The sequence below is a fragment of the Oreochromis niloticus genome, linkage group LG1, assembly GCF_001858045.2.
Source record: "Oreochromis niloticus isolate F11D_XX linkage group LG1, O_niloticus_UMD_NMBU, whole genome shotgun sequence".
Classification (NCBI taxonomy): domain Eukaryota; kingdom Metazoa; phylum Chordata; class Actinopteri; order Cichliformes; family Cichlidae; genus Oreochromis; species Oreochromis niloticus.
The window spans coordinates 7,772,212-7,797,472 of record NC_031965.2 but is presented as its reverse complement, the minus strand read 5'-3'; the positions used below and the strand labels follow the sequence as shown (position 1 = coordinate 7,797,472).

Sequence of the window (25,261 nt, the reverse complement as noted above, 5' to 3'; positions counted from 1 at the left end):
GCTGCAAAAAACTTTGTTGTTTGCCAAACTGAGTTACTTTTTTGAAGTAGTAACTATATAATTAATTGCCCAGCATTGGTCATTATATACTGTATTTGGCAGACAGAGAGTTACAGGACTCTCTCCCAGACCACAGACTCATATTCATAATACAAGTCAGAGCTTTATGAAAAAAAAAGAAAGAAAGTTGTGTTTTCAAAATTGGAGTTCAAGTTATTTTTACTTCCAATAGTCTTAACATACTACACAGGTCATGAACAGGATTTTTTTTAAAATTTTCATTGTCTAAAGCAGTTAATTAAAAGTAGTCTAACATAAATGTAAATGCTGTAATTTGATTATTTTAATAAACCATGTAACTTGGATGGATTAGATGCTGGCGTGACCACAGTGCACACGTCTGATGTCGCTCACAGTGGTCCAAGGGACCGCTCAGGGAGTTTGTGTGTTCGCTCAGACACATGAAATATTTGAGGGAACATTGGTGGAAACATTATGGGTTCGCGGAGTCAGACGTGGATCAAATATTGTGCAGTATTTTGAAGTTCACTAAACATAGATGTTTACATTTTTCATTTTTTATATTGCAAACATTTGCACTGTAATCAGTATTTGCACACTATTTTATATTATTTTTTGACAATCTTTAAAGCCATTATTCAATACATTGTTATTGTTAAATAAATATTGTCAAATAATCGAGATCTCAATTTCAGTGAAAATAATCGTGATTATCATTTTTGCCATAATCGAGCAGCCCTATTTGATAGGTTTTCTGTGAATAAAACAGAACACTGTGAACATTTTCACAATGTTCAACATTTGCAAACCATTGCATTTTGCTTTTATTTACACAGCATCCCAACTTTTCTAGAACAAGGTGATATAAGCTCTCTGAAGAGAAGCAGAAAACAACTGATGTAGCAATAAATACCAGTCTATCTGCTGTATTTGGACTTGCTTATGTATGGTGTGCATATTAATGTCGCAGTATTTGGTGTCTTAATTTATCATACACTACAATTGCTGCTGAGTGATTCCAGTATGGAGCAGAGAGGAGGGCGGTTCCAGACTGAAAGACCATCCAAACACCACCACATCTACAGCCCAACCATTAACAGTAGTAGAAACAGGGGGAAAAAGTCCTTAAGGTAAATATTTAAAGGAAAACAAATCAGTTCATTATTGTTCCTCAAAGCTGTTGATCAATACTGCAATCATTTATTGCAATAGAATAAATACAGCAGAAAATAACTGTGGCATGAATGCAAATGACTTAAAAGTATAACGCATTAAAAATAGTACATTTCATTAGATGGTGTCGTGTTTACATTAAGTGCAAATATTATTGTTGCATCACAACTTTGAGTTTTTTCTCATTTGATGCACTTCAATTTCTCCTTTTTTACTGAAAAACTGTCCTTCAGCCATCTGACACAGCGTATTCTTCTGCTGTGTCCGATGCAGATAGCCATTATAGAAATCAGCTGCAGTGAGTCTTTTTTTCAGGAGCACTGATCTGAATCCCACCCAGCCATCCTGGAAAACACATTAATATAAAACTTAGGGCAACAATCAAAAGGACAAGAGAAAAAAGGAAAGCAGTACTACTGATGCAACATTTAAAACTTCAGGAAGTTTAACCATTTCCTTATCTAAACAAACTTTTCAATAAAGGCCTTCTTTCACAGTTCTTTGACTTTTTTTCTCTGTTTGTCTGCACTGTGACAAAATATTGTCTGAAGGCCAAGAAAAATGCCCAACAGATTTATTTTCCCAAGTGGACCATTAAGACTTTGCCATACTGGTCCACTAGATTGATCTTTATTATTCATTTATTTATTTATTTATTCATTTATTTTAAGTTACTGCAACTGGAACAGACAGGACCAGGCGATAGGAAGGGAAAACACATCAACAAGAGAGGTTCAAGAAAAACAGAGGGGAAGAAGGACAGAGAGAATAGACACTAAGAAATCTGCTACATCACCTGCTGGGAAAAGAAAGAAGAAAACAAGCAAAAAGAGAACTACACAGTAGGGAGACCACAGCAACAACCTAGATGAGCATAAGTAACAGTAAATCATAAATTGTGAATGATACTGAGCAGCACACAAGACCTGCAACGCACAATATGCTTAAAGGCAGCAGCCAAGGAAGACAGTGTGTGTCTGTGAACACCCATGTGCACACCTGTGTGCGTGAGCGCCTGCATTCAAAAGGTTTCTCCATGTAATTATCTGATAGTAGTTGTGGGGAGCCATAGCCCTACCCCCCAGGACATGAAGCAGGCATGGAGATTCAGGCCCCAGATATCTAGAGGCCCCCCAGAGCACAAGAGCCCAAGGAGGTCCACCAAAGTTGTTGCAATTTTATTGTTACATTCTTTAGCTCCTGTAATTATCTGATGCTGTTTATAGCTCAAAGAACCTCATGGTGTAGAGATTGTATGCACTGACAGCTTCTTTGTGGATGAAACTATGATGCTATAATCTGAAAGCTATTTTCATGCTATTTAAATTTGTGGTGCTTCTATGACTGATATTTTACCAAAACATCTGCCTTTTCAGCATTACTTTAAAGGAAAGTGTTCTGTGTGTTATACATTATTTTTAGTAATGATTACAACACTGATCACAACAAAGTGGAGAAATATCTCCAACACGGACGAACATTTAACTGCACCATCCAATTAATTTGCACAAATACAATGTCTTTGATATGTTGCTTAGCAATGGTGGCAACTGTGTGAAAGTCACCTATCACCTCAGTACTAAAACTAAGAAAAAGTTCAGACGCTATGGTAAGCATGCAGTAAAGAAGGTCAGGTGTGCTAGAGGGAACAGTTGGACCAACCTTGCAGCAGACTGCTAGAGTATTTGAGTCTTTCTGAAAGCTCACTGAACCAGGGATGGGGTTCCTTCTTTGATCTGCAAACAGCATGTGAATGATAATGGCAGCACAGTGTTATGGCATTTGTTATACAATATTTGAATACCATACAGTAGAGCACATTCATGTCAAATTACAACTGCCATAGCTCTCACTCAGAGGTTCCCACCTCTGATTCTACAAATATTTCTATTTAAAGGTTTACGTATTAACAACAAAGGTCTAGAACACAGATGCAGTGTCATTATCTAGACAATTTAGATGATCAGGAATGTTAATTATTGTGGCTGAAATGATCTTTTTTCTGAAAAACTGTTATTTTTCTCCACAGAAAAACCCAAGGTTTAAAGTTGGCCAAAACCATCCAGTCCATCATTCTGGATACTTCAAGTATGTAAATCAAATTCCACAAGAAATAGAGTTTTCTTTTAGTATGTCTGGATTGTTCAGTAATTGGAAAGTTTGTGGTTTGATCCTAGATACTAGAATTTTAGCCAAGGAAAAGAAGCTAATATGGGGAAAAATATCATCTCTCTTTCAAGTCCACATTAGTCCTCTTGTTACAGTGTTCTGGATCAACTCAAGGCTTTTCCAAAAATAGAGGCTGTCAGGGCAGCTGTGATTTAATGAGAGAATCCTATCCTATCCTGTATTTTCACCGGTTTGCATCTTTTAGAAACTATTGAACTACCCTTAACTTTGAGTCACATGACCTGTGCCTCTGTGGGCTAGCTTCTTGTTCACAGCAAAAGGTCCCAACTCAAGGAGATATATTTGGGCACTTTATGCATAGAATCTGGTCAAGACATTTAAAACTCATTTAAAACTCCACCAATGTCACAAACACTCATATGGTCTGTTTATTGTGTTACCAGTTTGGTTAATCACTTTACCTGACAATGAAACATGACATTTTCCAGTAAAATCCAGAAGTTTTATTGTTCTTCCCATCCACATAGTCCTCAAAGGTATCTGATGTAAGAGAGGGGTCATTGTTGAGATCTCCAAGAGAGTTTGGCATGACTTAGTTATGCAATGAGCCTTACCCGGGACCCGACTGCACGATATAGACGGTCAATTTGGTCACAAGTCTGTTCCTCCCACACAATCCAGCTCATGGACGTCTTGATTTTTGGGGCTGTTGGAGGAAATCATGTTGAAAGTCAGAAGACCAGTTTTTCATTTTCATTCAGAACAGCTATTATGTATCCAGCTCAGGGTTACGCACCAAATGTTGCACCAGTTTGTCCTTGTTCCCTTTGATTTTCCATTCTCTCAGACAGTGACATCAATGTTTTAATCAGCTGCAAAAGCACGCACAAGCAATCATGTTACAGTCCTGCTGGTAAAAGGTAAAAATAACCATATTCTACAACAGTTCTGAAAATGCTGACATTTTGGGAATGTTAGTAAAAAAATGCAATTAATTTGCAAATCTCCAAACAGCGACACGTGGAAAACATGGAGGACACCGGCCCTCGAGGACTGGAGTTCGAGACCCCTGATCTAATCAGTTTAACTGACAACAGATAATTACAACGAATGGGTTTAAAAGGACTATCTTAAAGAGGTAGTGTTTCTCTGAAGTAAAGCTGGGGCAGAGGTTCAACAATCTTTACCAAGGAAGGTGTGGCTTGTTATCAGTTCAAAACCCTGCATCTCTGATGTTATGGGGGTGCAATAGTGCCTATGGAGCTGGCAGCTTGCACATCTGGAAAGGCTCTATCAATGCTGAAAGGTGTATATAGGGTTTTGAAATAGAAGAGTCCTGTTGCTGAACTGGATTGCCTGTAGTCCAGACCTTTCACCAGCTGATAACATTTGGTATTGAGATCTTGCTGCCATAATATTCAAAATGAGCTCATATTGTCCTTAAAATGGAACATTTTCTCAATTTAAACATTTAATAGATTTTCACGTTCTATTGTAAACAGACTGGGTTTATGAGACTTTCGGATCACTGCTTTTATTTACATTTTACACAGCATCCCAACTTTTATGGAATTGGAATTGTACACTGCAAGTTCTATCAACTCACGAGATGTGCTCCCATTGTGGCTAGAGTACCTCCCAGCTCATCAGCAGTACAGTTCTCAGGGACCTGATAGAGTTGTTGGTTGAGAATAGGCCCCACGTCAAACCTGCAGGGTGATTTTGAGCTCTGTTATGGTTGTTATCAGGAAAAAGAAAAGAATACTCAGAGATTTTTCTGCTGTTTACCTGTGAGGGCGGATCTGGATGATGGAGACTCCTGTCACACTGTCACCATGCAAGATGGTGTGGAAGACAGGTGCTGGACCTCGCCACCTTGGCAGCAGGCTAGGGTGAACATTCAAAATCCCACTGAAAGAGAATGTCCACAGAAACAGATATTGCAATTTATATACAGGTTCTGATTTCACGCCTTGCGTAGAACAGCTTCAGTGCTCCTTACACATACAGTCAATCCCATAGTTGTTCATACCACTGGCACATTTTGACTTAAAGTTACTTTTATTTAACCAGCAAGGTTTTTTTTGTTTGTTTGTTTTTTTTACCAGAAATGACACAGGCATCTCCCAAAAGATAATAAGACAATGTACAAGAGGCATCGTTGTGGCAAAAATCTCAGCTTTTATTTAGATTTGTCACATCCAAAATTATTCAGGCCATTCTCAATAATCAATAGAAAAGCCTTTATTGGCTATTACAGCATTCAAGCACTTCCTATAACTGCAGACTAGCTTTTTTTGCCAGCTCCACAGGTATTTCCACCCATTCATCTTTAGCAATGAGCTCCAACTCTTTCAGGTTGGAGGGTCTAAGACCCTTTAGCTCCCTCCACAGATTCTCAATTGGATTCAAGTCAGGACTCTGGCTGGGCCACTGCAAAACGTTAATGTTTTTGTCTGCCAACCATTGCTTCACCAATTTTTCTGTGTTTTGGGTCGTTGTCGTGCTGAAATGTCCGCTGGTGCCCAAGGCCAAGTGATGTTGTTGTGGAGAATCTTCATGTGTCAGTGAAGGTTCTCAGTCATCCAGGTCATTGAAGTCTAAGGAGCTTGGAAAGAAAAGAGTGTGGACTTCTTTAAGTTGCTTGAAGATGCTTCACCTCTCATCTGAGAAGCTTCTTCAGTTCTAGGGTCAAATGGTGGAGTGTCTCAGATTTAAGCCCTGTGGGAGTATCCCCCGAGAGGGACAATGGACCCCCCCTCTACCTAATCACATGAGCCAAGGTGTGAAAATGGGTGTAGGTTACAATCAGCCGAGGTTTCGGGTGAGCTCATTGTGAAACCTAGCCCCACCCTATCATGAATCTTCATGTGTTGCTCTTCTTTTCGTGGTGCTGTTTACTGTGATTACGCTCCCTTGTCCATTGGCTGAAAAACATCCCCAAAGCATCAGGTTCCCACCACCATGTTTGACAGTGGGGATGGTTTTCTCAGGGTTGAAGGCTTTTTTTTTTTTTTGTTTGTTTTTGTTTTTTTTACACCAAATGAAGGAAACATCATTGTGGTCAAACAATTCATTTTTTGATCCATTTGACCATAACACAGAAAACCAGAAGTCTTCTTCCTTGTCCAGATGAACATTTGCAATTCTAGAGAATTGCCGTCCTCCTTTGTCTGCATCCGTGGAACCCAACAGTGTGCAGTGTCCGTTGGACTGTCTGCCACCAACAGAGCCCAGATTCCTCTGTTGGTGGCAGACAGACAGGAATCAGGCCTTAGTAGTGGTCCTTGGATTCTTTTTCACCTCTTTCACTATCTTCCCTGGCCAGCACAGGTGTGGCCATCTTATATTTTTTTAATAACACTTTTATAGTGTAGCCACTGGAACGTGAAAATATTTAGATAGGGCCTTGTATCCCTTTCCTTGTGAGCAGCCACAATGCACAGCCAGAGGTCCTCACTGAGCTTCTTTGTCTTAGCCATGACTGTCCACAAGCCAACTGCAGAGAGCTGCTGTTTTTCAATGGTATGGCTTATGGCCATACCACCCTCAGCACGCCCGATCTCGTCTGATCTCGGAAGCTAGGCAGGTTGGGCTTGGTTAGTACTTGGATGGGAGACCGCCTGGAAAACCAGGTGCTGTAAGCTTTCACCCCAACCAGTCGCAGCAGATGGCTGCCGCTCCCTGAGCCTGGTTCTGCCGGAGGTTTCTTCCTGTTAAAAGGGAGGTTTTCCTTCCGACTGTCACCAAAGTGCTTGCTCATAGTGGGTCTCATGATTGTTGGGTTTTTTTTCCTCTGTATGTATTATTGTAGGGTCTACCTTATAATATAAAGCACCTTTAGGCAACTGTTGTTGTTATTTGGCGCTGTATAAATAAAACTGAATTGAATTGAATTAAATTTCACCGGTTGATTTGGTTTAAAATAGCTGTTCCCAATTAATTAGGGTCATCAGGATGCTTTAGAACAGCTTGGACTATTTGGAATGGTGATATAAAACTATAACATTTTCCCAGAGACTGTGACAGTTTGTGAAGGGTATGAATAATTTTGGACATGACACTTTTTGCTCAAATGTAAATAAAAGCTGAGAAATATTTTTTTCCACAATGATACCTCTTGTACATCGTCTTATTATCTTTTGGGAGACACCTGTGTCATTTCCGGTCAAAAAAAAAAAAAACCCCCCACAAAAAAACTTGCTGGTTAAATAAAAGTAACTTTAAGTCAAAATGTGCCAGGGGTATGAATAATTATGGGCTTGATTATACCTTAGAGAGACTTAAAACTCAAACACTCAAACTCTAATGACACCATTCATCTAGATCAGCTATTCCCCCAAAAAAGAAAATCCTATGGGGCCTATCCAATCTTAAATCTTCACTTTAATCAAAATACAAGAGAAAGTCATATATTTCCTTGATTTTTTGGAGGGGAATCACTAATCTAGATATTCCTTCATTTTGTCTTTTGTGGATGCCAGCAGAAAGTGCTAACAGAGATTTTATGATTTGGACTGTGAAAGCCATAACATATGATTTACAGGATGTTCATCCTCATCAAAATATTCAATGAGCCATCGTGTCAGAATCAAGGCTTTTCAGCACAGGATAAAGTTGTTGACCCAAGTTGTGCCAGCGAAACACTTCCACAGCTTACCTGTAGACTAACTGGACCCCTCAGTGACAGGGCCAAGGGTTCAGCTTTTTCTTTTAATTTGTCACCCATCATATGTACACTGTATTTATGTGTCTCTCAGCAGTATCATCAATTTTGTTTTATTTTCTCCTCCCAGTGCATTTGCACAAGTTTACTGAGATGTTGAACTGATTCTTAAAACAGAAAAGAAAAATCTGATTACAACAATTAACCCACCCTTGAAATACGTAGGGGTGAGAGCTATAAGAGACAGGCCCTGAGTACTGAGGACATTGTCACAACATTTCAGAGACAGTGAGATCATAGCCAAACTACAGCACGGCACCAGTTCCCAGGTTTTAACGATCAGTTGATCAACAATAAATGCTCACTATGGAAACTTCCTGATTAGTCTCTCAGGAAGCAAGCAGCCAAAAGACACGACCACACCAACATCAAACCGTCCATTCACATCATCAGGGGGCCAACTGTGTAGTGGAAGGTGGTTCTCTTGAGCAAACCTCTTCACTGGAACATCACCAGCCAAGGTAACAACTTCAAGGGTCTCCACTATCCCTTCACTGGTGCTCCTACAACACAAAAAGAAGGGTTAAGTTAAAAAAAAACAACAACAAAAAAAAACCCAACTGAAAACTGTAGCACCTCAGCAGTGTATTCAACCCTCTAGGACAAAAATATGGTTTAAATTCAATACCAGATGCTAAAGGATCTATTTTACCAGGAAATCAAAGTGGAAAATAGAGCATTAAACTGATTTTATTCATTCCCTTACTTTTATCGGCTTTGTGTTTGTGAACAATGTATGCAGTGAGATTTCTGGAGTCTCGAATTAAACTACAACACAGTTCTGTGTCAATAAAGTCCTCATCCATTTACAAAATTAGGGCTGCAGCTAACGATTCTTTTAGTAATCTATTCCATCAATTAATACTTTTGTCTTATTAATGAGCATAGATAAATATTCAAAAGAGAAAAAAATACAGATCTTTCAAGTGCTCATTAGTTTCCATTTTAGCAAGTGGAATGTTTTTTGTTCTATTTGTCAAAAAACAACTAAGCTCTTTGATTGTATGTAAAGAAAAACATTTTCAGCATTTGCGACCAAATTGGTCGCACTCTAGAGCCCTGCCATGTTGGTCACTTTATATCACTCAAGGTCACTTAAATCACTCATACTGTAAACTGTAAAGCTGTTACGTTGGTCATCTTAAACCACTTCAAGGTCACTTTAAATCTTCAACTGTAAATTGTAAATTTAGACTGTTATTGATCCTTTTTACCTCAAATTGTATATTTATTCCCTTTACCTTTACCTTAGTCTTAAAGTGTATATTTATTTCTTGCTCTTCCTATATTTATTGTTGTTTTTTGCACTGAATGGAACTGGAGCCTCGTCGTCTCGTCTCTCTATATGCTGTACTGTACATAGCAGAGATGACAATAAAGTTTACTTTGACTTTGAACTTGAAGGACTGTTTCTCACAGAAGTTCACAGAAAAGCTCCATTTGTGTGTGTGTGTGTGTGTGTGTGTGTGTGTGTTTGTGTACACTCACTGATCACATGATACACATATTGAACTTCACCAATATGTAATCAACCACTGACATTGCTGCAATTCAATGAATGTACACATGTAGTTCAAGACAAAATGCTGAAATTAAAACTGAGCAAAGGGCAATGCATTGGGAAAGAAAGTGACTTTGATTGTTGGTGCCGCAGGAGCAAGTCTGAGGATTTTTTAAAACTGATTAGCTACTGAAATTTAAAGACAACTGTCTGAAACAAGAAACTCAGAGTGAGCAGCAGTTCTTTGGGTGAAAATGCCTGGTTTATATCAGGGGTCAGAGGAGAACGGCAAGACTGTTATGACCTGACAGGGAGGTAAATATAACTCAAATAGCCCGTCATTACAACCAAGGTCTATCTCTGAATGCACAGCAGCAGAAGACCACACTACTGTTAGCCATGTTTCCCACATGCTTACCAAAGCAACAGAAGATTGGAAAGCTTTGCTTGACAAAAATGAAAACATACACATTTTCTGTGTAACACAATTACACGTAACTGCTTACTTGAAAATTATTGCTAACTGAAGAAAAGAGAAGTAAAGGAAAAGTGTCAGCTTTTACAGGAGACCTACAAAAAAAAAGAAACATTAGCTTCCAGCTTTATCTTGTTGAACTGCAGCTTTGCACTAGTGCTGCAGTCTTAAACATGCTGCAGCTAGAAACTCTTGCTATGTTACATGCAGAGTTTGGTGGGTTTTAAACTAGTGTAATGAGCTGATATAGAGTAGTAGCCACACTCCTCAGTGAAAACAAATCAACCTTTATCATGCACTGCATAACACAGAAACTGTAGTCCAGTACTGTGTAAAACATGTTAGAGATCTGACTCATGTTCACTCTGAAACGCCAAGTCCGCTACTGATCTCAGTAAACTTAAAAGAGCCGTTTCCATGGTTGTGCCAAAGGTGATTTCCGATGTTTGTGTTTTTTCTGTTTAATATCTTTGCTTATATTGTTAAAAAGTCAGCAGTCAATAGGATTTACAAAGGGGTTACATATAAAATAAAGAAATTACCTGAGGTATTGCATACTCTGTTTTCTATATTATAAACAATCCGGTCATTTTTTAATGTCAATAAGAGCTTTACTGCTTAAATAAAGGATACATAAACGTTGTTTTGCAAAAAGCTGACCCCCCCCCCAAAAAAAATTCACAAGAAATATGTTTAACATCTGTTACACAGATTTTTGGCCAACAAAGGTATCTACAACCGTTTAAATACCAACAATCATTTTTTGGCAGACGATCACTTTGTGATACAACACAGTTCCTGTCTGTAAATTCACAGATGTGGGTATAAAAAAAGCAGAAAAAAAATCTTCAAAGAAGACGATTTTCTTCAGAAACTACTGCATTCATTATTTAATAAAACTGACGGCACTTTGTGCTATTATCGTTGGCAGGTTAAACTGTTGTGTCTGAAGAGGAAACAATTTCAATAAATTAATGAAGATTAATTTCAATTAAAAAAATAATACATTATAGTATTCATGCAAACTTTAAATAAAAATCATCCTCTGTGTGTATGATATGTAGAAGTCTGCAGTGTGAAACCCTGTGTGCAAGCCTGTAAGCGGCTTGTGTGGGACTCGCACCTGCAGGATGTGAGAAGTTTGAGAGATTCCACAGCGAAGTGATCAGTGCCAAAAAACAGGAGCCTCCATTTGGGTTTTGATGTCGATGACAGGACTCTACATAGTTGTCTCTTCCCCCGGTCAGTGTCGCCCCTCCATAATGTCCCCATACAGCAACGCTGACAGCGCTTCAACGTCTCCACATAAGCTCTTATTGTCTTGGCGTTCGTCCACATACTGAAAGCAGCGTCGGCCCAAAGTGTCAATTTAGACAATGAAAAACTTCCTCACTTTGTCGTCGTTTTGACCCACAGGGAGCCGTCATATTTTTTTTCTTCTTCTTCTTCTTCTTACATTTGTATTGGCGGTTGGCAAACAACTGAAAGGTGCATTACCGCCACCAACTGGTATGGAGTATGGTCTGGAACAACACTCAAAAAAAAAAAAACAAAACCCTCAAATCCTGCCAAACAGGTTCCCGCCATATTTTTTTTCTTCGTCTTCTTCTTCTTTATATTGTTTATTGGCGGTTGGCAAACAGTAAAATGGTGCATTACCGCCACCAACTGGTGTGTATCATATTTGATTATATGAGTTTCTGAGACCTCCATCTCGTCAACATGATCAATACTTGCCATAATTTCAAAATGTTATGGACAAAACTCTTTGCTTTTGTCTAAAATTAACATTGTTGTTAACAGAAAGTTGCCAAAACGCCCAATGTATCAAATGCGATAGAAAAAATATATAATAAAAATATATTATACACAACATGATATACCAAAGAAAATGTGTATTTTGTTATTATGATTATTAAACATCTCAGTCCAAAAAAAAAAAAGAAATAGAATTTTCTGGCTATTTTTTGATGGGTTGGGTCTTACAGTGTTAAAAAACAAAATATGGCCTGATAACTTTCACTTCTCAAGTTCTTACGAAATAAATCAACGAAGTCCAGTTTCACTTTCATATCACCCAGTTTTTTGTTCAATTGTCTTCTTTCAGCATCATATTTCTGACAGTGCATTAAAACAATTAAAACATGTTCTATTGTTTCTTCTTCTTTATTGCAGTCACGCTGTCCTGTATGGTGTTTTTCTATTAAAAACAACGTACTATTTAATCCAGTCCAAATCTAAGTTGCGATATAACTGTCTCATCTCTCCTGTTCCTTCCTGTGCTTCTCATTTCTCCTGTTTTCCTTTGGATTTTGTAAAACCATTATTGGCAGCTATCAAACCTTTGAGTAGCCAAGCAGCTGAATAGAGGAATAATGCTGAATAATGCGGAAGTCTTGTAATTTATATATTCCTCACTGCGGTGCTGTCTGTCCAAAACACTAAGTTTAGGAGAGGTAGTCTTAGCTCCCTCCTCCACATTCTATCCATGCGAACTGCTACCACTGCTGCCGTCAATTCCATACAGGGGATTGTGACTGGTTTTAAAGGTGCCACCCTGGATTTCCCATTATCAAGGAACTGTGTAAATGTGAGCGACTGTTGTGAAGCAGGCAGGTAACAGCGCATCTCCAAAGTGGTGCAATTTAGCAGTGGTCGTCTCTCCAAAATCAGGAGGTTTTAATCCAATCACTTGTAGCCTTGATATTTAGGCATTTAGCTAGAGCTTCTGAGGAGTGAGTATAAAGGGAGCAAAGTTTTTTAACTGTCAGGTAATTTCAAATGCAACATCTCTATTATGTAACAGAAATCAGCGAACATACAACTGTGTGTGCAGTTTATCACACAATGTGTTGCTAGCTAAATGTCCAGCTACTGTATTTAGGGAGAGAAAAAAAATGTAGAATAGCTTTTCTCAGAGGAGGAGAAAGACAGCATCTAAGAAAGACAGGACAGGAGAGGTAGAGGAGCGATTAGATTTAATGGTAGTTTATTTTTAATCACATATTGGATCTGTATTATATTCCCTCCTGTGGTGTCAGTACACTAATTAGGGCTTATACAGAGTCAGACTGATACACACGGTAGTCTGTTTACATTTCGACTTCTTCTCTTTATTAACATAACACAGAAGTTACACATACACATAACTGGGCGTGGTGCCCCCTACTGACCATATATTTTGGTTCATACATAACATCTCCTCCCCACTAAGCTATGCGACCGTGGCACCACCCACAGAAACATTTCCCTTTACTAAAGTGGTACTTTTTTTTTCCTTTTCTTTCTTTCTGTTTCTCTTCTCCTTCTTTTTTTTATTACAACATTCATGAAAACTGGAACTAATGTTGCTTTCTGTGTGAATTTTTTTTTTAGTTGAGAATAATGCCTCTGAACCCAACATTCTCCCAGAACTACTTCAATACGCTCACCCATCACGGTAACAAGCAGGTGGCTTAGTGACTCTCACTGGGTAATGTCTTACAGTCTCTGTAACCTGTGTACACTCATATGACAGGGGTGTTTCTGGAGGTATTGTGGTCCCCAGAACTTGTTCAACAGTCTCTTCCTGCGGAGATGTACAAGGATGAAGCATGGTGTCACTATCACTCTGGACTGGTGGCATTTGAGAGCTTGTCGGAGGATCCACTGCGACCTGCTGAGATACTGGCTCAGGTCGTGTCAGCATCTGATCCACATGACGTTTCCACACTCCTTGTTCTCCCACATTCACCTTGTATGACACTGACCCAGTCTTTTCCAGTACGACACCGTGCGTCCACTTGTCCTCTCCTTTCCTATAATCCCGCACCAGGACAGGCTCGCCAACAGTGAACCGTCTGTCCCTGGAGTGTTGCTGTCGGCATTGTTGTTGAGCATCTTGGGACCGACGCACTGCTCCGGCCACACTGGGCTTCAGAAAATCCAGCCAAGAGCGCAGCTTGCGTCCAATGAACAACATAGCTGGCGTTTCTTAGTCGTTGCATGGGGAGTGTTGCGGTATGTCAAGAGGAATGTGTCAGGTGCAGTACCCCTGGAAGCTTTCAATGAATGCTTGAATGTCTGCACAAAACGCTCAGCCAAACCATTAGTGGCAGGATGGTATGGTGCGGAGCTGATATGTTTGACTCCATTAGCTTTCAGGAACACCCTGAATTCCTCAGAACAGAATTGGGGTCCATTATCACTCACCAGAACGTGAGGAATGCCATGGCGACCAAAAAGACCCTGTAGCACTTGTATGGTTTTACCAGCCATGGTGCTATCCATAATATGCACCTCGGGCCACTTGGAATGTGCATCTACCACCACCAGGTACATGTGACCTTCAAATGGACCCGCAAAATCCACATGGATCCATTCCCACGGACAGGAAGGCCACAGCCAAGGGTGCAAAGGTGCTAACCCAGGCTCTTTTTGCACACACTGACAAGTGTGGCAGGCTTTAGCTTGAAGCTCAATTTGAGAATCAATGCCAGGCCACCAAACATAACTGCGAGCTAAGCTCTTCATCCTCACCACCCCTGGATGTGCTGTGTGGAGCTCTTTCAGGACATGAGAGCGCAGCTTAGGTGGCACAGCCACCCTTACTCCCCACATGAGGCACCCCTGCTGCATTGTGAGTTCTTGTCTGCGCAGCAGATAGGATGACAGCTCATGATCTGTGTCCTTTGCTGCTGGGAAACGTCCAGTTGTTACCATTTCTAGGACACGAGACAAAGTGACATCAGACACAGTATCACGTCTGATCTCGGCGACACTAACTGGTAATGTGTCTAGTTGAGATGTGTAGAGTACCTCAACTGCTCCCCTTTTCTCTTTCTGTGCAAGTGGCAGAGGTAAACGTGACAGTCCATCAGCATTGGCATGATGTGCACCCTGCCGGTACTGCAAGGTGTAATTATGTGCTGACAGAAGGAGCGCCCAACGCTGCATTCGCGCAGCTGCCATTGATGGTGTACCTTTTACTGGACTCAGAATGGAGGTCAGTGGGCGATGATCAGTGAGCAAGGTGAACTTGTTACCATGGAGATACTGGTGAAACTTGCGCACTCCAAAAACTATTGCCAATGCCTCCCTCTCGATCTGAGCATAGTTTCGTTCTGCTTTGCTGAGAGTTCATGAAGCATAAGCAATTGGCCATTCTTGGCCATGAAGCATGACATGTGAGAGCACGGCTCCAACTCCATATGGTGAAGCATCACACGCCAAGCAGAGAGGCAGTTCATGATTGTAGTGGGTGAGTATTTCTGGTGAGGCCAGATGTTCTTTAGCTTTCTGGAAAGCTGACTCACAGGCTGATGTCCACTGCCATTTCTTCTCTTTACTGAGCAGCTCATTCAGTGGCTTCAGGACCGTAGCTAAATCAGGTATGAAACGTCCATAATAGTTGAGCATTCCCAGAAAAGAACGTAACTGGCTGACATCAGCTGGTGCTGGAGCTTCCATAACGGCACGCACCTTTTCTGTTGATTTGTGTAACCCTGCCGCATCAATTATGTGGCCCAGGTATTCCACTGATTCCTGGAAAAACAGGCACTTCTCCTGTTTGAGATGCAGGCCATAGTCCTCCAGCCTGCTCAAAACTGCCTCAAGGGTTCTCAGGTGTGTCTGTTTGTCAGGACCACTGACGAGGATGTCATCCAGGTAACAATGGGTCTATGGCAGGCCAAGAAGCACTTGATCCATAGCCTTCTGAAACAACGTTGGTGACGACGCCACTCCAAAAGGTAAGCGATTGAAATGGAACAGCCCTTTTTGAGTCGAAATAGTCAGCAGCTTCTTAGGCTACGTCCACACTAGCCCGGATAGATTTGAAAACAGCGTTTTCGTCTGAAAACGCTTCGTGTCCACACCAGCGTTTTCAGTCGTTTTCACAGAGTTGTGCGTCCACATTGAAACGACCGAAAACGCTTACGTTCTAGTCCTGCGCCATGCGTAAAAGCGAGTGAGAATTAAAGAATGTGAAGAAAAGCTATCTGGAGCATGTACAAATTGATATTAATCCTTTTTAGGGCTGTCAAAATTGAGAGCAATCAAAACAACTGCTGTATAATGCACTCCGCTATCTTTGTTTAATTGGTCACATGACTAAAATGCATCATCGTTTTAGAAAGTCTGCGTTTTCGAGCATCCACACTGCGACGGGACAGCTCCGTTTTGAAATGTATGCGTTTTCGAGAGTGTTTCCAAAACGCTGCGTTTTTCCTTGAGGAAAACACTGTCTCAGTGTGGACGGGAGGCCAAAACGGAGAGAAAATATTAGTGTGGATGTAGCCTTAGACTCCTCTTCTACCTCCATCTGTAGATAGGCATTTGCTAAGTCCAGCTTACTGAAATCCTGACCCCCTGCTAGGGAAGCAAACAGGTCCTCAATGCATGGAAGTGGGTACTTATCCACACAGAGCTGCGAATTGAGAGTGACCTTGAAATCGCCACACAGTCTCACAGAGCCATCCTTCTTGTTGACAGGGACCACGGGCGTAGCCCAATCACTATGCTCCACTGGTGTGATCACCCCAAGCTCAGTCAGGCATTTCAGTTCAGCCTCCACCCGAGGGCGGAGAGCATAAGGCACGTTACGTGGTGGACAGAATTTGAGTACACTATCAGGCCTAAGAGTCAGTCTGGCTTTAATTCCCTTCATTGTGCCTAGCTCCTTAGAGAAAACAGCTGAGTGTTTCTTTAACACAGCCTCCAGATAGTCATTTCCACTTTGCTCTCTGGCATGAACCATCTTTAAGTCTTTCCAGTTCAGCTTGATAACTCTCAACCACTCCCTACCAAACAGTGGTGGGGCATCCACCTTTACCACGTACAAGGGTAGTGTTGCACATTGCTTGTTCAGTTCAACTTGCACCTTGATGACCCCTTCTGGTGCCAGCGGCTCCCCAGTGTATGTTTTGAGCATGATGTCAGTGGGTTGCAGCGGCAACTGACTCAGCATACTTTTGTACTGTTCCCATGGGATCAAAGACACAGCAGCCCCTGTATCCAGCTCCATCTCCATTTTCTTCACGTTCACTACAGGCATTAGGGAGATATGTGAATATTTCTCTTTTCGAGACAAAGAATACAGTTCCAACTCACTATCAGTGTCAGGTCTGGTTCCTTCACTTTCACTTTCCTCTGCAGCAACATGGTGAACTCTCCTCTTTTTGTCCTTTCCTCTGTTTTTAACTGCATTGCCTTTCAGTTCAGGTTTTCCCTCTTTCTCTTTCCTGTTCCACTCTTGGCTGCTTCTGTCTCTACCTTTATACATGCGTTTCGTGTGGCCCTTCCTCCCACACTGGTGACAGTCACAGTCTTTGTACCAGCAGTCATCATCAGTATGATTAATTTTTCCGCAGCAGCAGCATTTATCACCTTTTTGTGACAGCACTGCACTCACTTTAAGAGAACCACTTAACTGCTGCACTTCACATTTTGCTGTCATAATCAACTGCTTTGCGAAACGTGAGATCCTTTTCAGTCAAAAGACACTTCTGCACAGTTTCACACTTTAATCCACAAACAAATCTGTCCCGTAGAGCATCTTCCAGATACGCACCAAACACGCAATGTTCTGACAGTCTTTTCAGCACCGCCACATACTGTGCAACCGTTTTCTCTTCCCCCGGATTCCTCTTGTGGAACCGGAACCTTTCAGCTATTACCAGCGGCTTGGGAGCAAAATGAGCTTGCAAAACACCCACAATATTGTCATACTGCATTGTCCCAGGCTTGTTTGGAGCCACCAGATTACGCAGCAGACCATACGTCTTGGGACCCATCACACTTAGCAGCACCAGGACCCGTTTCTCAGGCTGAATGTCATCAGCAAGGATGTAATGCTCAAAACGTTCAATATACGTTGCCCATTGCTCACCAGCATCATCAAAGGGGTCCATCTGCCCAATCATTCCAGCCATGATGCATCCGCTGTCCACAGCCAACACTGTCGCTTCTGACTCGTCGGAGAAAAAGCAGCTAGCCGCATCCACAGCACCGATGCTAATTCACCATGTGTCCCCCCTAGTCTAGGCGTGTAGAGACGCACATAAGGTTGGAGGAGAGAGAGACAAGTACCCGCCCTGGTTCCCAAGCCAAACATCCGAAACCAGTTATGATTAAAAAAGGTGATTTTATTGAAGGTCAGGAAGCATAGCTCCAGGGTGAGCCCACCCCAAAATAATAAATAAAACCAACTAAGTCCCACCAGAGGAAACTAACTAAACCCTAAGAAAGAAACAAAACAAACAAATGACAATACTATCCCTCGCTCCCTAGCCCCGAAAACAGGAGAAAACTGTTCAAAAGAAAAGGCGGCTCACCCCTTCCGCTTCAACCTATGCATGCCTAAACACTAAGGTGATACACCAGTGGCGGCTCTCACAGAACACGCTCACACAGATACAAAGCAAAGCAAAAAGTTGGAAACCAGGGCCAGGTCCGCGTCTGCTGTCAAACTGCTCGCTCGCTTCTCTCTCTCTCTCTCCCGGCAGCTGTCAGAGCGGCTTTTTGAACGCAGTCACGTGTTCCACGGTCCAATCAGCAGCTCACTACTCTTCATTAGGGGAGGGACCTGAAAAGAGTCTTAAGCACAGTAAAGAGACACAGAAACAAAACAGCCCACACAGAGTTCTTATGGCCACAGCTGTAACACCCCCCTTCCCAAAATCAAAACATCTCCTTTGTAGATGTTTTGACAGTTATGTTTAAAGGAAAATACATGATAGTGCATCTGCTAACACATTCTCTGTACCCTTTTTATGGCAGATTTCCAAGTTGAAATCTTGCACCAGGAGAGACCATCTCATAAGCCTTTGTTTCGAGTTCTGCATTCGCATTAGGAACATCAGGGGATTGTGGTTGGTATAAACGATCACAGGCGAGGGGCTGGAACCGACGTACACCTAAAAGTGCTGCAATGCAAATAGCAGGGAAAGGGCCTCTTTTTCAATTGTGCTGTACCTTTGCTGGTGGACATTGAATTTCTTTTTTTTTTTTTTTTTGACAGTAAATACTAAATATTAAACATTATTGTGCAGCACGTAAGATCGACAGCGCACAGTGTGCTTTGAGGTAAGAGCCAAAAAGGGTGTAGTTTGTGTGTGATCACCTGTGTGTACACCTGTGAGCATGGACGCGCTTGTTTTTTTTTTTTTTTTTTAAAGGTTCCTTCATGTAATGATCTGCTAGAGGGTGTGGGGGGCCACTGCCCCGTCCTCCAGGGCATGACGCAGGTATGGAGGAGATCAAAACTCCAGACATCCAGAGGCCCCCAGAACACAAGAGACCAACGAAGACCAACAGAGGGGCAGCCGCGTCACTATCCCAGAAAGAGCTGAGGAGAGTCCCAGATGAGGGGTCACTCAGCAGCCGCGGAGCAGAAGCCAGGGGGGGTTGCAGTGACGTGCCCGTGAGCTCCGCCGGCAGCCAGCTGTGCCTGAGTGACCGAGCTCCGGGCCGAGAGGCCGAGGGCACCCCGCCTCCGAAGTGGCCCGAGCGAGGCCCCAGGCCCCGATAAGCAGCCGCCAAGGAGTGAGCCGGTGTGTACCTGGGCGCCCACCCCCGGACACACAGAACCACCAACGCACCGATGTCTGAGGGCGTCCGCCACCGGCAGGGGAAGTGGTGGGGGGAGATAGGCCTCCAAACCTTGGAGGGCCTGAGATGTCCCCAGAGAGGTTTGAATTGAATTTCTTTGAGAAATAGCCGATTGGATGATCCACACCATGTTGATCTTCCTGTAGCAATACGGCACCTGCTCCGTTGGCACTGGCATCTACCTCTAATTTAAAAGGATGTGCAAAATCAGGGGCAGCCAGCACTGGCACACTGCACAGGAGAGTTTTAACAGCCAGGAACGCACTCTGACAAGCAGAGGACCACACAAAAGGTTTCAACACACTAGTGAGGCTAGTGAGGGGTGCCACCACTTCCGCGAAATTTCGACAGAAACCCGGGTAGTAGCTCACCATGCCGAGAAAACGGCAGAGCTCACGCCTAGTACGAGGGGCAGGAAAGTCCAGTATGGCCTGGATTTTGGCCAAAATAGGGCGCACTTGTCCTTGACCCACCTGTTTCCCTAAATACGTCACCATGGCTTTACCAAAATCACACTTGGCGAGGCTGAGGGTGAGGGATGCCCTTTCCAAGCGATGGAACACATCAGTGAGTGTTTCCATATGCTCTGACCAGGTGTCTGAGTAGACGACAATATCATCTAGATACACTTCACACTTGCGAACGCTTCCCAGCACAATATTCATGAGCCGTTGGAATGTGGCGGGGGCGTTGCGCAACCCGAAAGGCATGACAGTGTATTGAAGAAAGTGGTCAGGAGTAACAAAGGCAGAGATGTCGGCCGCATGTGATGTTAGAGGAACTTGCCAATAGCCCTTCAACAAGTCCAGCTTAGTAACGAACTTCGCAGAACCAACCCTATCGACACAATCTTCCATTCTGGGAAGAGGATAGGAGTCAGGTTTGGTCACGATCGTCTGTTTTCCGTCCAAACTTGGCCACGCAGTCAGTACATGCTCAGTAGACAGCCAAGTCTTCCAGACTTCACAACTCAATTTATGTTATATTCCGTCCTGTGGTGTCAGTACACTAATTAGGCATTATACAGAGTCAGACTGATAGACACGGTAGTTTGTTTAGTTTTCGACTTCTTCTCTTTATTAACATAACACAGAAGTTACACATACACATAACTGGGTGTGGTGCCTGCCCCCTACTGGCAATAGCTTGTATAGCACACCATATATTTTGGTTCATACATAACATATATGATGTGTTTTGATAAATTATGTATTTTCATATCGTGAAACATCCTGCAAAACAAACTTGTGTTATTCAAATGTTGCATGAAAATATTCAGTAGTTTAGTACATGCTAAATTGGTTAGCTGGTAGTACTGTGATGATTTCACAGTAGGGCACTGTGTCGGACTGGTGTTCAGTGGCTGTGATGCTCATGGTCAGTGTTAGTCAGTGTAATTTGTAGTTGAGCTGACGATGCTTAGATTAATTCATTGAATTCCACCTTCATGCTAACTGCATAGGTCTAGTATGAAGAAAATATACACTATACTGAAAATGTAGGAAATGGAAATCAGCCAAGATATCTTAAAGATATATCTTTAACACCTGACTGTTTTCCTGTTTAGGTGTGGAGGCAAAGTCACCCTCTCCCAGGTGGGCAACAGAAAATAGTTAATTTTTACATGTCTTTGTCACTACATGTGTCCTACATAACAGATTCAAGCTGAGCAGATTCATTAGAATTAGAATTTAAAATGGAATAACATTTTTATTCTCGTGTATTAATATTATTAAAATAGCTCAAGATTCATTTCTCTACATAAAAATAGATGGTAGAATCGTCCTTCAGGGAGCAACTTTTTACTTTGAGTACATTTCAGAGCCTGTATTTTTTACTTTTACTTGAGAAAAGAAGCTGAATCAGTACTTCAGCTTTTAGTAATTTTTAACACAAGTATCTGTACTTCTACTTAAATACAGAATGTCTGTACTTTGGTCACCTGTGCTGTAAATGCTCATTGTTCACCTTAAATGAAAGGGCTTTGGCCACGTTTACTTATCTGTACGTACGTAATTGTTACATATGACGTAAGTACGCACTGACTTCCGCCAGATCGAGGGGTGCGCAGACGAGCGACACAAGGTCGTTACTGCAGCGGTTAAACATGATGTCCATAGCTGCCCGCTCAGGGGTGTTTTCCCCTTACATGCAGGCCACCGCTTTCGCAGTTGCGGGGCCTCTGAAAGCTCTTGTACCTGGGGTTGTTGTAAAGGGAGAGAATATTCTGTTGAACCCGAAGAAAAAGTTTCTGTGTCGCGAGTCGCTAAATGGTCAAAGCCCAAAGACAGGCCCTGCTGTGACAGTTAGCATCAATGGTAAGTCTTGTCATTGAATTGTAGCATTATCTGAGCTGGTAATGTTAGCCTTTTGTTTAAAAAAGCACATTAAACGTTAACGTCGGATACCGCGGACTGCCTATATCCTGATATATTTGTCAGTAGGAGGTTTTCCCTGTTACGTTTCCACAGTCGGCTGCTGTTAGCTTTCGTATACAGGTAGTTAGCCTTTGGGGCTAAAAGGAGGCCACAGTTGACATAAGCGTTACGTTAGTGTTAGATAATCAGGACTGACAACATCATCTCAGGGCTCTAAATATCTGATACAAAACTTTGTTTTTAGAGGCTCTGTTAAGTACCGCAGTGTGTGTGTGGCATGAGCGTTGTTGGGGTCCATTCAGTGTCCGTGTCACCCAGTATGCGATACGTCTCCTGCTCTGTGTATGTGCGTTTCTCCTCTTAGGTCGCAGACAAAACTTGAGACACATGAACTAATCATTGCACTAAATCAAGTAATCGTATTTTTGCTCCATACCTAACTATCAGCCCTGGGACTGCTAATTTGAAGAGTGGCGGTCCCCTATTCTCTTTCACCCTTTCTTGATAGTGAGGCAAGAATAACGCAGTAATGTCAGACAGAAATTCGTAACTAAATAAGATGTCTATTTATAAAAGTAACACTTTTAATTTAAGCAGTTTCTCTCTTCCTGAGTAAAGCCTAGATAACTGCAACACAAACTTGCATTAATATTAATCTTAAGATTATGGTTTTAAAACAAATTGAGAATATCTGGAAATGTATACAGATTTGGGGGGGAGGGGTCTGTCTGTCTCTCTGTTCCCTATTCTTCACTGTGCTCTCCACATATAAAAGTTGAGGAGTTGGGTTTTTTCCCCTCTGCTAAGAGTCAGTTGAAGTGATAAGAAGGTAGCATTGTCTAAACTTCCTAATCACTCTGACCTTACTTGTCCCAAGGACTCAAAGGTCCTTCTGCCCAATTTGAAGTCAAAGCTAAACAGACAAGAAGTGCAGAGGGTTATAAAATAATTTTATTTTATCACCATCTAAAGTAACATGAGTAGATTTAAGTTGTAATAATATGCTAATAATAATTACGCGACGAGTCACCACCAAATGATATAACTTGTGGGGGTTGTCTCAAAGCTGCGAGGCGAGTGTCATGGCAAAATTTGAGGCGGAAGATGGAGAATAAGAATAAGTCTGACGCATAATAAGAAGTGTGCTCTTGCATTGGCACTCATAAATATCATGTGCTTTTGTAGTTTAGGTGGTCAGATGTACTTTGAGTGTTTTTTTTGTTTTTTTTAAACCTTGTAGTCATGTAACTTCTGCATTATATTGAATGTTACTGCCTTATCCTTGTTAGTAAGAATATCAAAATCGTGTTAGTGTTTCACATGTGTTTCTTAAATATAAATGTTATTGTATTTGCTGAAGTCTGCATTTTAAAGGAAACAAACAAACCAATAAATGCAATAAACTACTTAATTTAGACAAAGGATCCACTAATTTAAAGCTGGAAACTTTAAAGTCCAGTTGCATTTTTTCAAGCTCTTGAGGCTAAGAAAAAACTGTTTAACCATTTGTTTGCAGTAGAGGTGGTCTGCTTCATATTATCTATTAAATCAATTAAATCCAGCCAGTCACTGGAGAAAAATGTGTTCAGATGTGTTCAGCACATGTATGCCAAGGGAAAACTTGATATTAAAGACACTACTTTCTTTCTGAATGTCTCACCCTTATGTCTAAGCTTAAGCTTCCTGGCCACTGTCAGGGAGGCTGTGTTACTCTTTAACTGCTGGGCAAAAGCTGGTAAAGACACTGTTGTGGTGGTCCTTGAACTCGCAGCTCACTGGAGAGGCAGATGTGTTTAGAAAATCGTTTACTAGTCTCTAGTTTAATTTCATTTGCTTTCAATTAATAATTTGGGCACCCTTCATTGGTGATGAATCTTTACTCTATTTAATCCCAGTAGTCTAACTTAGAGCTATTGTTTTTGCAGGATCTGCAGGAGTCAGATTTGCTCATACAGACATCACAGTACCAGACTTTTCTGACTACAGGCGTCCAGAGGTGCTTGACCCCAACAAGTCATCTCAGGACAGCAGTGAATCCAGGAGAACCTTCTCTTACCTGGTTACTGGGGCGACAGCGGTGGTGAGCGTCTATGCTGCCAAGACGGTGGTCACTCAGTTTGTTTCTTCCATGAGTGCCTCAGCTGATGTCTTAGCTATGTCCAAGATAGAAATCAAACTGAGTGACATCCCTGAAGGCAAGAACATGACCTTCAAGTGGCGAGGCAAACCACTGTTTGTTCGTCACCGCACAGAGAAGGAAATCGCTACAGAGGCTGCTGTCAGCCTCACAGAGCTGCGAGACCCTCAGCATGATAAGGACAGAGTCATCAGCCCCAGCTGGGTCATCGTGCTGGGAGTGTGCACACATCTGGGATGTGTACCCATCGCCAATGCCGGCGAGTACGGCGGCTACTATTGCCCCTGCCATGGCTCGCACTATGATGCCTCTGGCCGCATCAGGAAAGGCCCCGCCCCCCTCAACCTGGAGGTACCTTACTACGAGTTTCCAGATGACAACACAGTGATCGTGGGATAAATGGCACTCACAAGACTGAGATGGCTTTGTGCTTCAGTTGTCAGTCCATCACACGTGTATTCAGGTGCATTCAGCTGTTTTAGTGAGAAGATGTTGAGGTGTTCGAAGGGTTTAGTTCCTTTCAACAGCTCGCTCAAACATGAGAGCACCTCTGCTCTGTCTTATATAATGCCATAAAGGCACATTACACATTAAAAACAAGTAGGAGGTGCTCTCAGTGTTTATTTGAGTTATGCATTCAGACAGTTGACTAGACTTTGAAAACTTCATAGTCTTCTTTTTTCCTTTCCTGAGTACAACTTGAACATGATAAACATCTTGAGTGATATTCCATCTAGCTCTGGAGAACAAATGTATTCAGATTTGGATAATAAAGATTTAATTTTATTTGACAGCTGTGGGTCTGTGTTAAGCCTTTGTTTACCCTCAAATACATTCTATTGATGTTCAGGTCACATCAAAATACTTGGACAGAAGATAAATTGAGCAGGTCTATGCTAAAAACAACTTTTTTTTCCTATAAGGGATTGATTAATGGTCATGACAGTTTGCATATTAATGATCAAGGAACTTCACAGCCCATTGTTCTTTCAGTGGGCTAATTTCAGTTATTATTCAAATGTACTGTTTATAGGGTTGGGAAACCTGCCGAAACGTTTCTCCCACTGAAAAAGCTATGTCCAGATAAACAGAATCAACCTTTTGGGATGTACTTACCTGAATGACTGAGCAT

General features: G+C 41.8%; 2 protein-coding genes and 2 pseudogenes across 5 annotated transcripts; 2 read left to right on the top strand and 2 right to left on the bottom strand.

Annotated features, from left to right (window-relative positions):
* Nucleotides 1–962: 962 nt before the first annotated feature.
* Nucleotides 963–11,499, bottom strand: mtfmt (mitochondrial methionyl-tRNA formyltransferase). 4 transcript variants are annotated; one of them, XM_025898383.1, is made up of 9 exons: nt 11,150–11,499; nt 8,485–8,553; nt 5,113–5,235; nt 4,931–5,033; nt 4,121–4,196; nt 3,939–4,033; nt 3,786–3,864; nt 2,857–2,930; nt 963–1,539 (listed from the first exon to the last, which is right to left on the bottom strand). In XM_025898383.1, exons 1-9 carry the CDS (start codon nt 11,362–11,364, stop codon nt 1,357–1,359), a joined length of 1,017 nt encoding a protein of 338 aa, XP_025754168.1. In that variant the 5' UTR covers nt 11,365–11,499; the 3' UTR covers nt 963–1,356. The 4 variants fall into 4 exon arrangements, with proteins under 4 accessions (XP_025754168.1, XP_025754125.1, XP_005466127.1 ...); XM_025898340.1 differs by having other exon boundaries at nt 8,356–8,553; nt 11,150–11,498; XM_005466070.4 differs by having other exon boundaries at nt 3,939–4,030; nt 8,356–8,553; nt 11,150–11,498.
* LOC112847408 (uncharacterized) lies at nt 6,855–6,971 on the top strand (annotated as a pseudogene).
* A 1,737-nt stretch (nt 11,500–13,236) lies between the features above and the next one.
* Nucleotides 13,237–18,972, bottom strand: LOC112842158 (uncharacterized protein K02A2.6-like; annotated as a pseudogene).
* Nucleotides 18,973–21,652: 2,680 nt separating this feature from the next.
* On the top strand, nt 21,653–24,922 carry uqcrfs1 (ubiquinol-cytochrome c reductase, Rieske iron-sulfur polypeptide 1). Its single transcript, XM_003460129.4, has 2 exons — nt 21,653–21,932; nt 23,918–24,922. Exons 1-2 carry the CDS (start codon nt 21,722–21,724, stop codon nt 24,526–24,528), a joined length of 822 nt encoding a protein of 273 aa, XP_003460177.1. The 5' UTR covers nt 21,653–21,721; the 3' UTR covers nt 24,529–24,922.
* Nucleotides 24,923–25,261: the final 339 nt, after the last annotated feature.

What these genes read in the sequence shown, in the direction of transcription:
- uqcrfs1 (XM_003460129.4), top strand. Translation starts at nt 21,722, where the DNA reads ATGATGTCCATAGCTGCCCGCTCAGGGGTGTTTTCCCCTTACATGCAG. An exon ending in TGTGACAGTTAGCATCAATG is followed by an intron (nt 21,933 to 23,917) that starts GTAAGTCTTGTC and finishes TTGTTTTTGCAG; the next exon opens with GATCTGCAGGAGTCAGATTT.
- mtfmt (XM_025898340.1), bottom strand. Translation starts at nt 11,364, where the DNA reads ATGTGGACGAACGCCAAGACAATAAGAGCTTATGTGGAGACGTTGAAG. An exon ending in ACAAACTGGTGCAACATTTG is followed by an intron (nt 4,034 to 4,120) that starts GTGCGTAACCCT and finishes GATTTCCTCCAA; the next exon opens with CAGCCCCAAAAATCAAGACG. An exon ending in ATCGTGCAGTCGGGTCCCGG is followed by an intron (nt 3,865 to 3,938) that starts GTAAGGCTCATT and finishes CTCTTACATCAG; the next exon opens with ATACCTTTGAGGACTATGTG.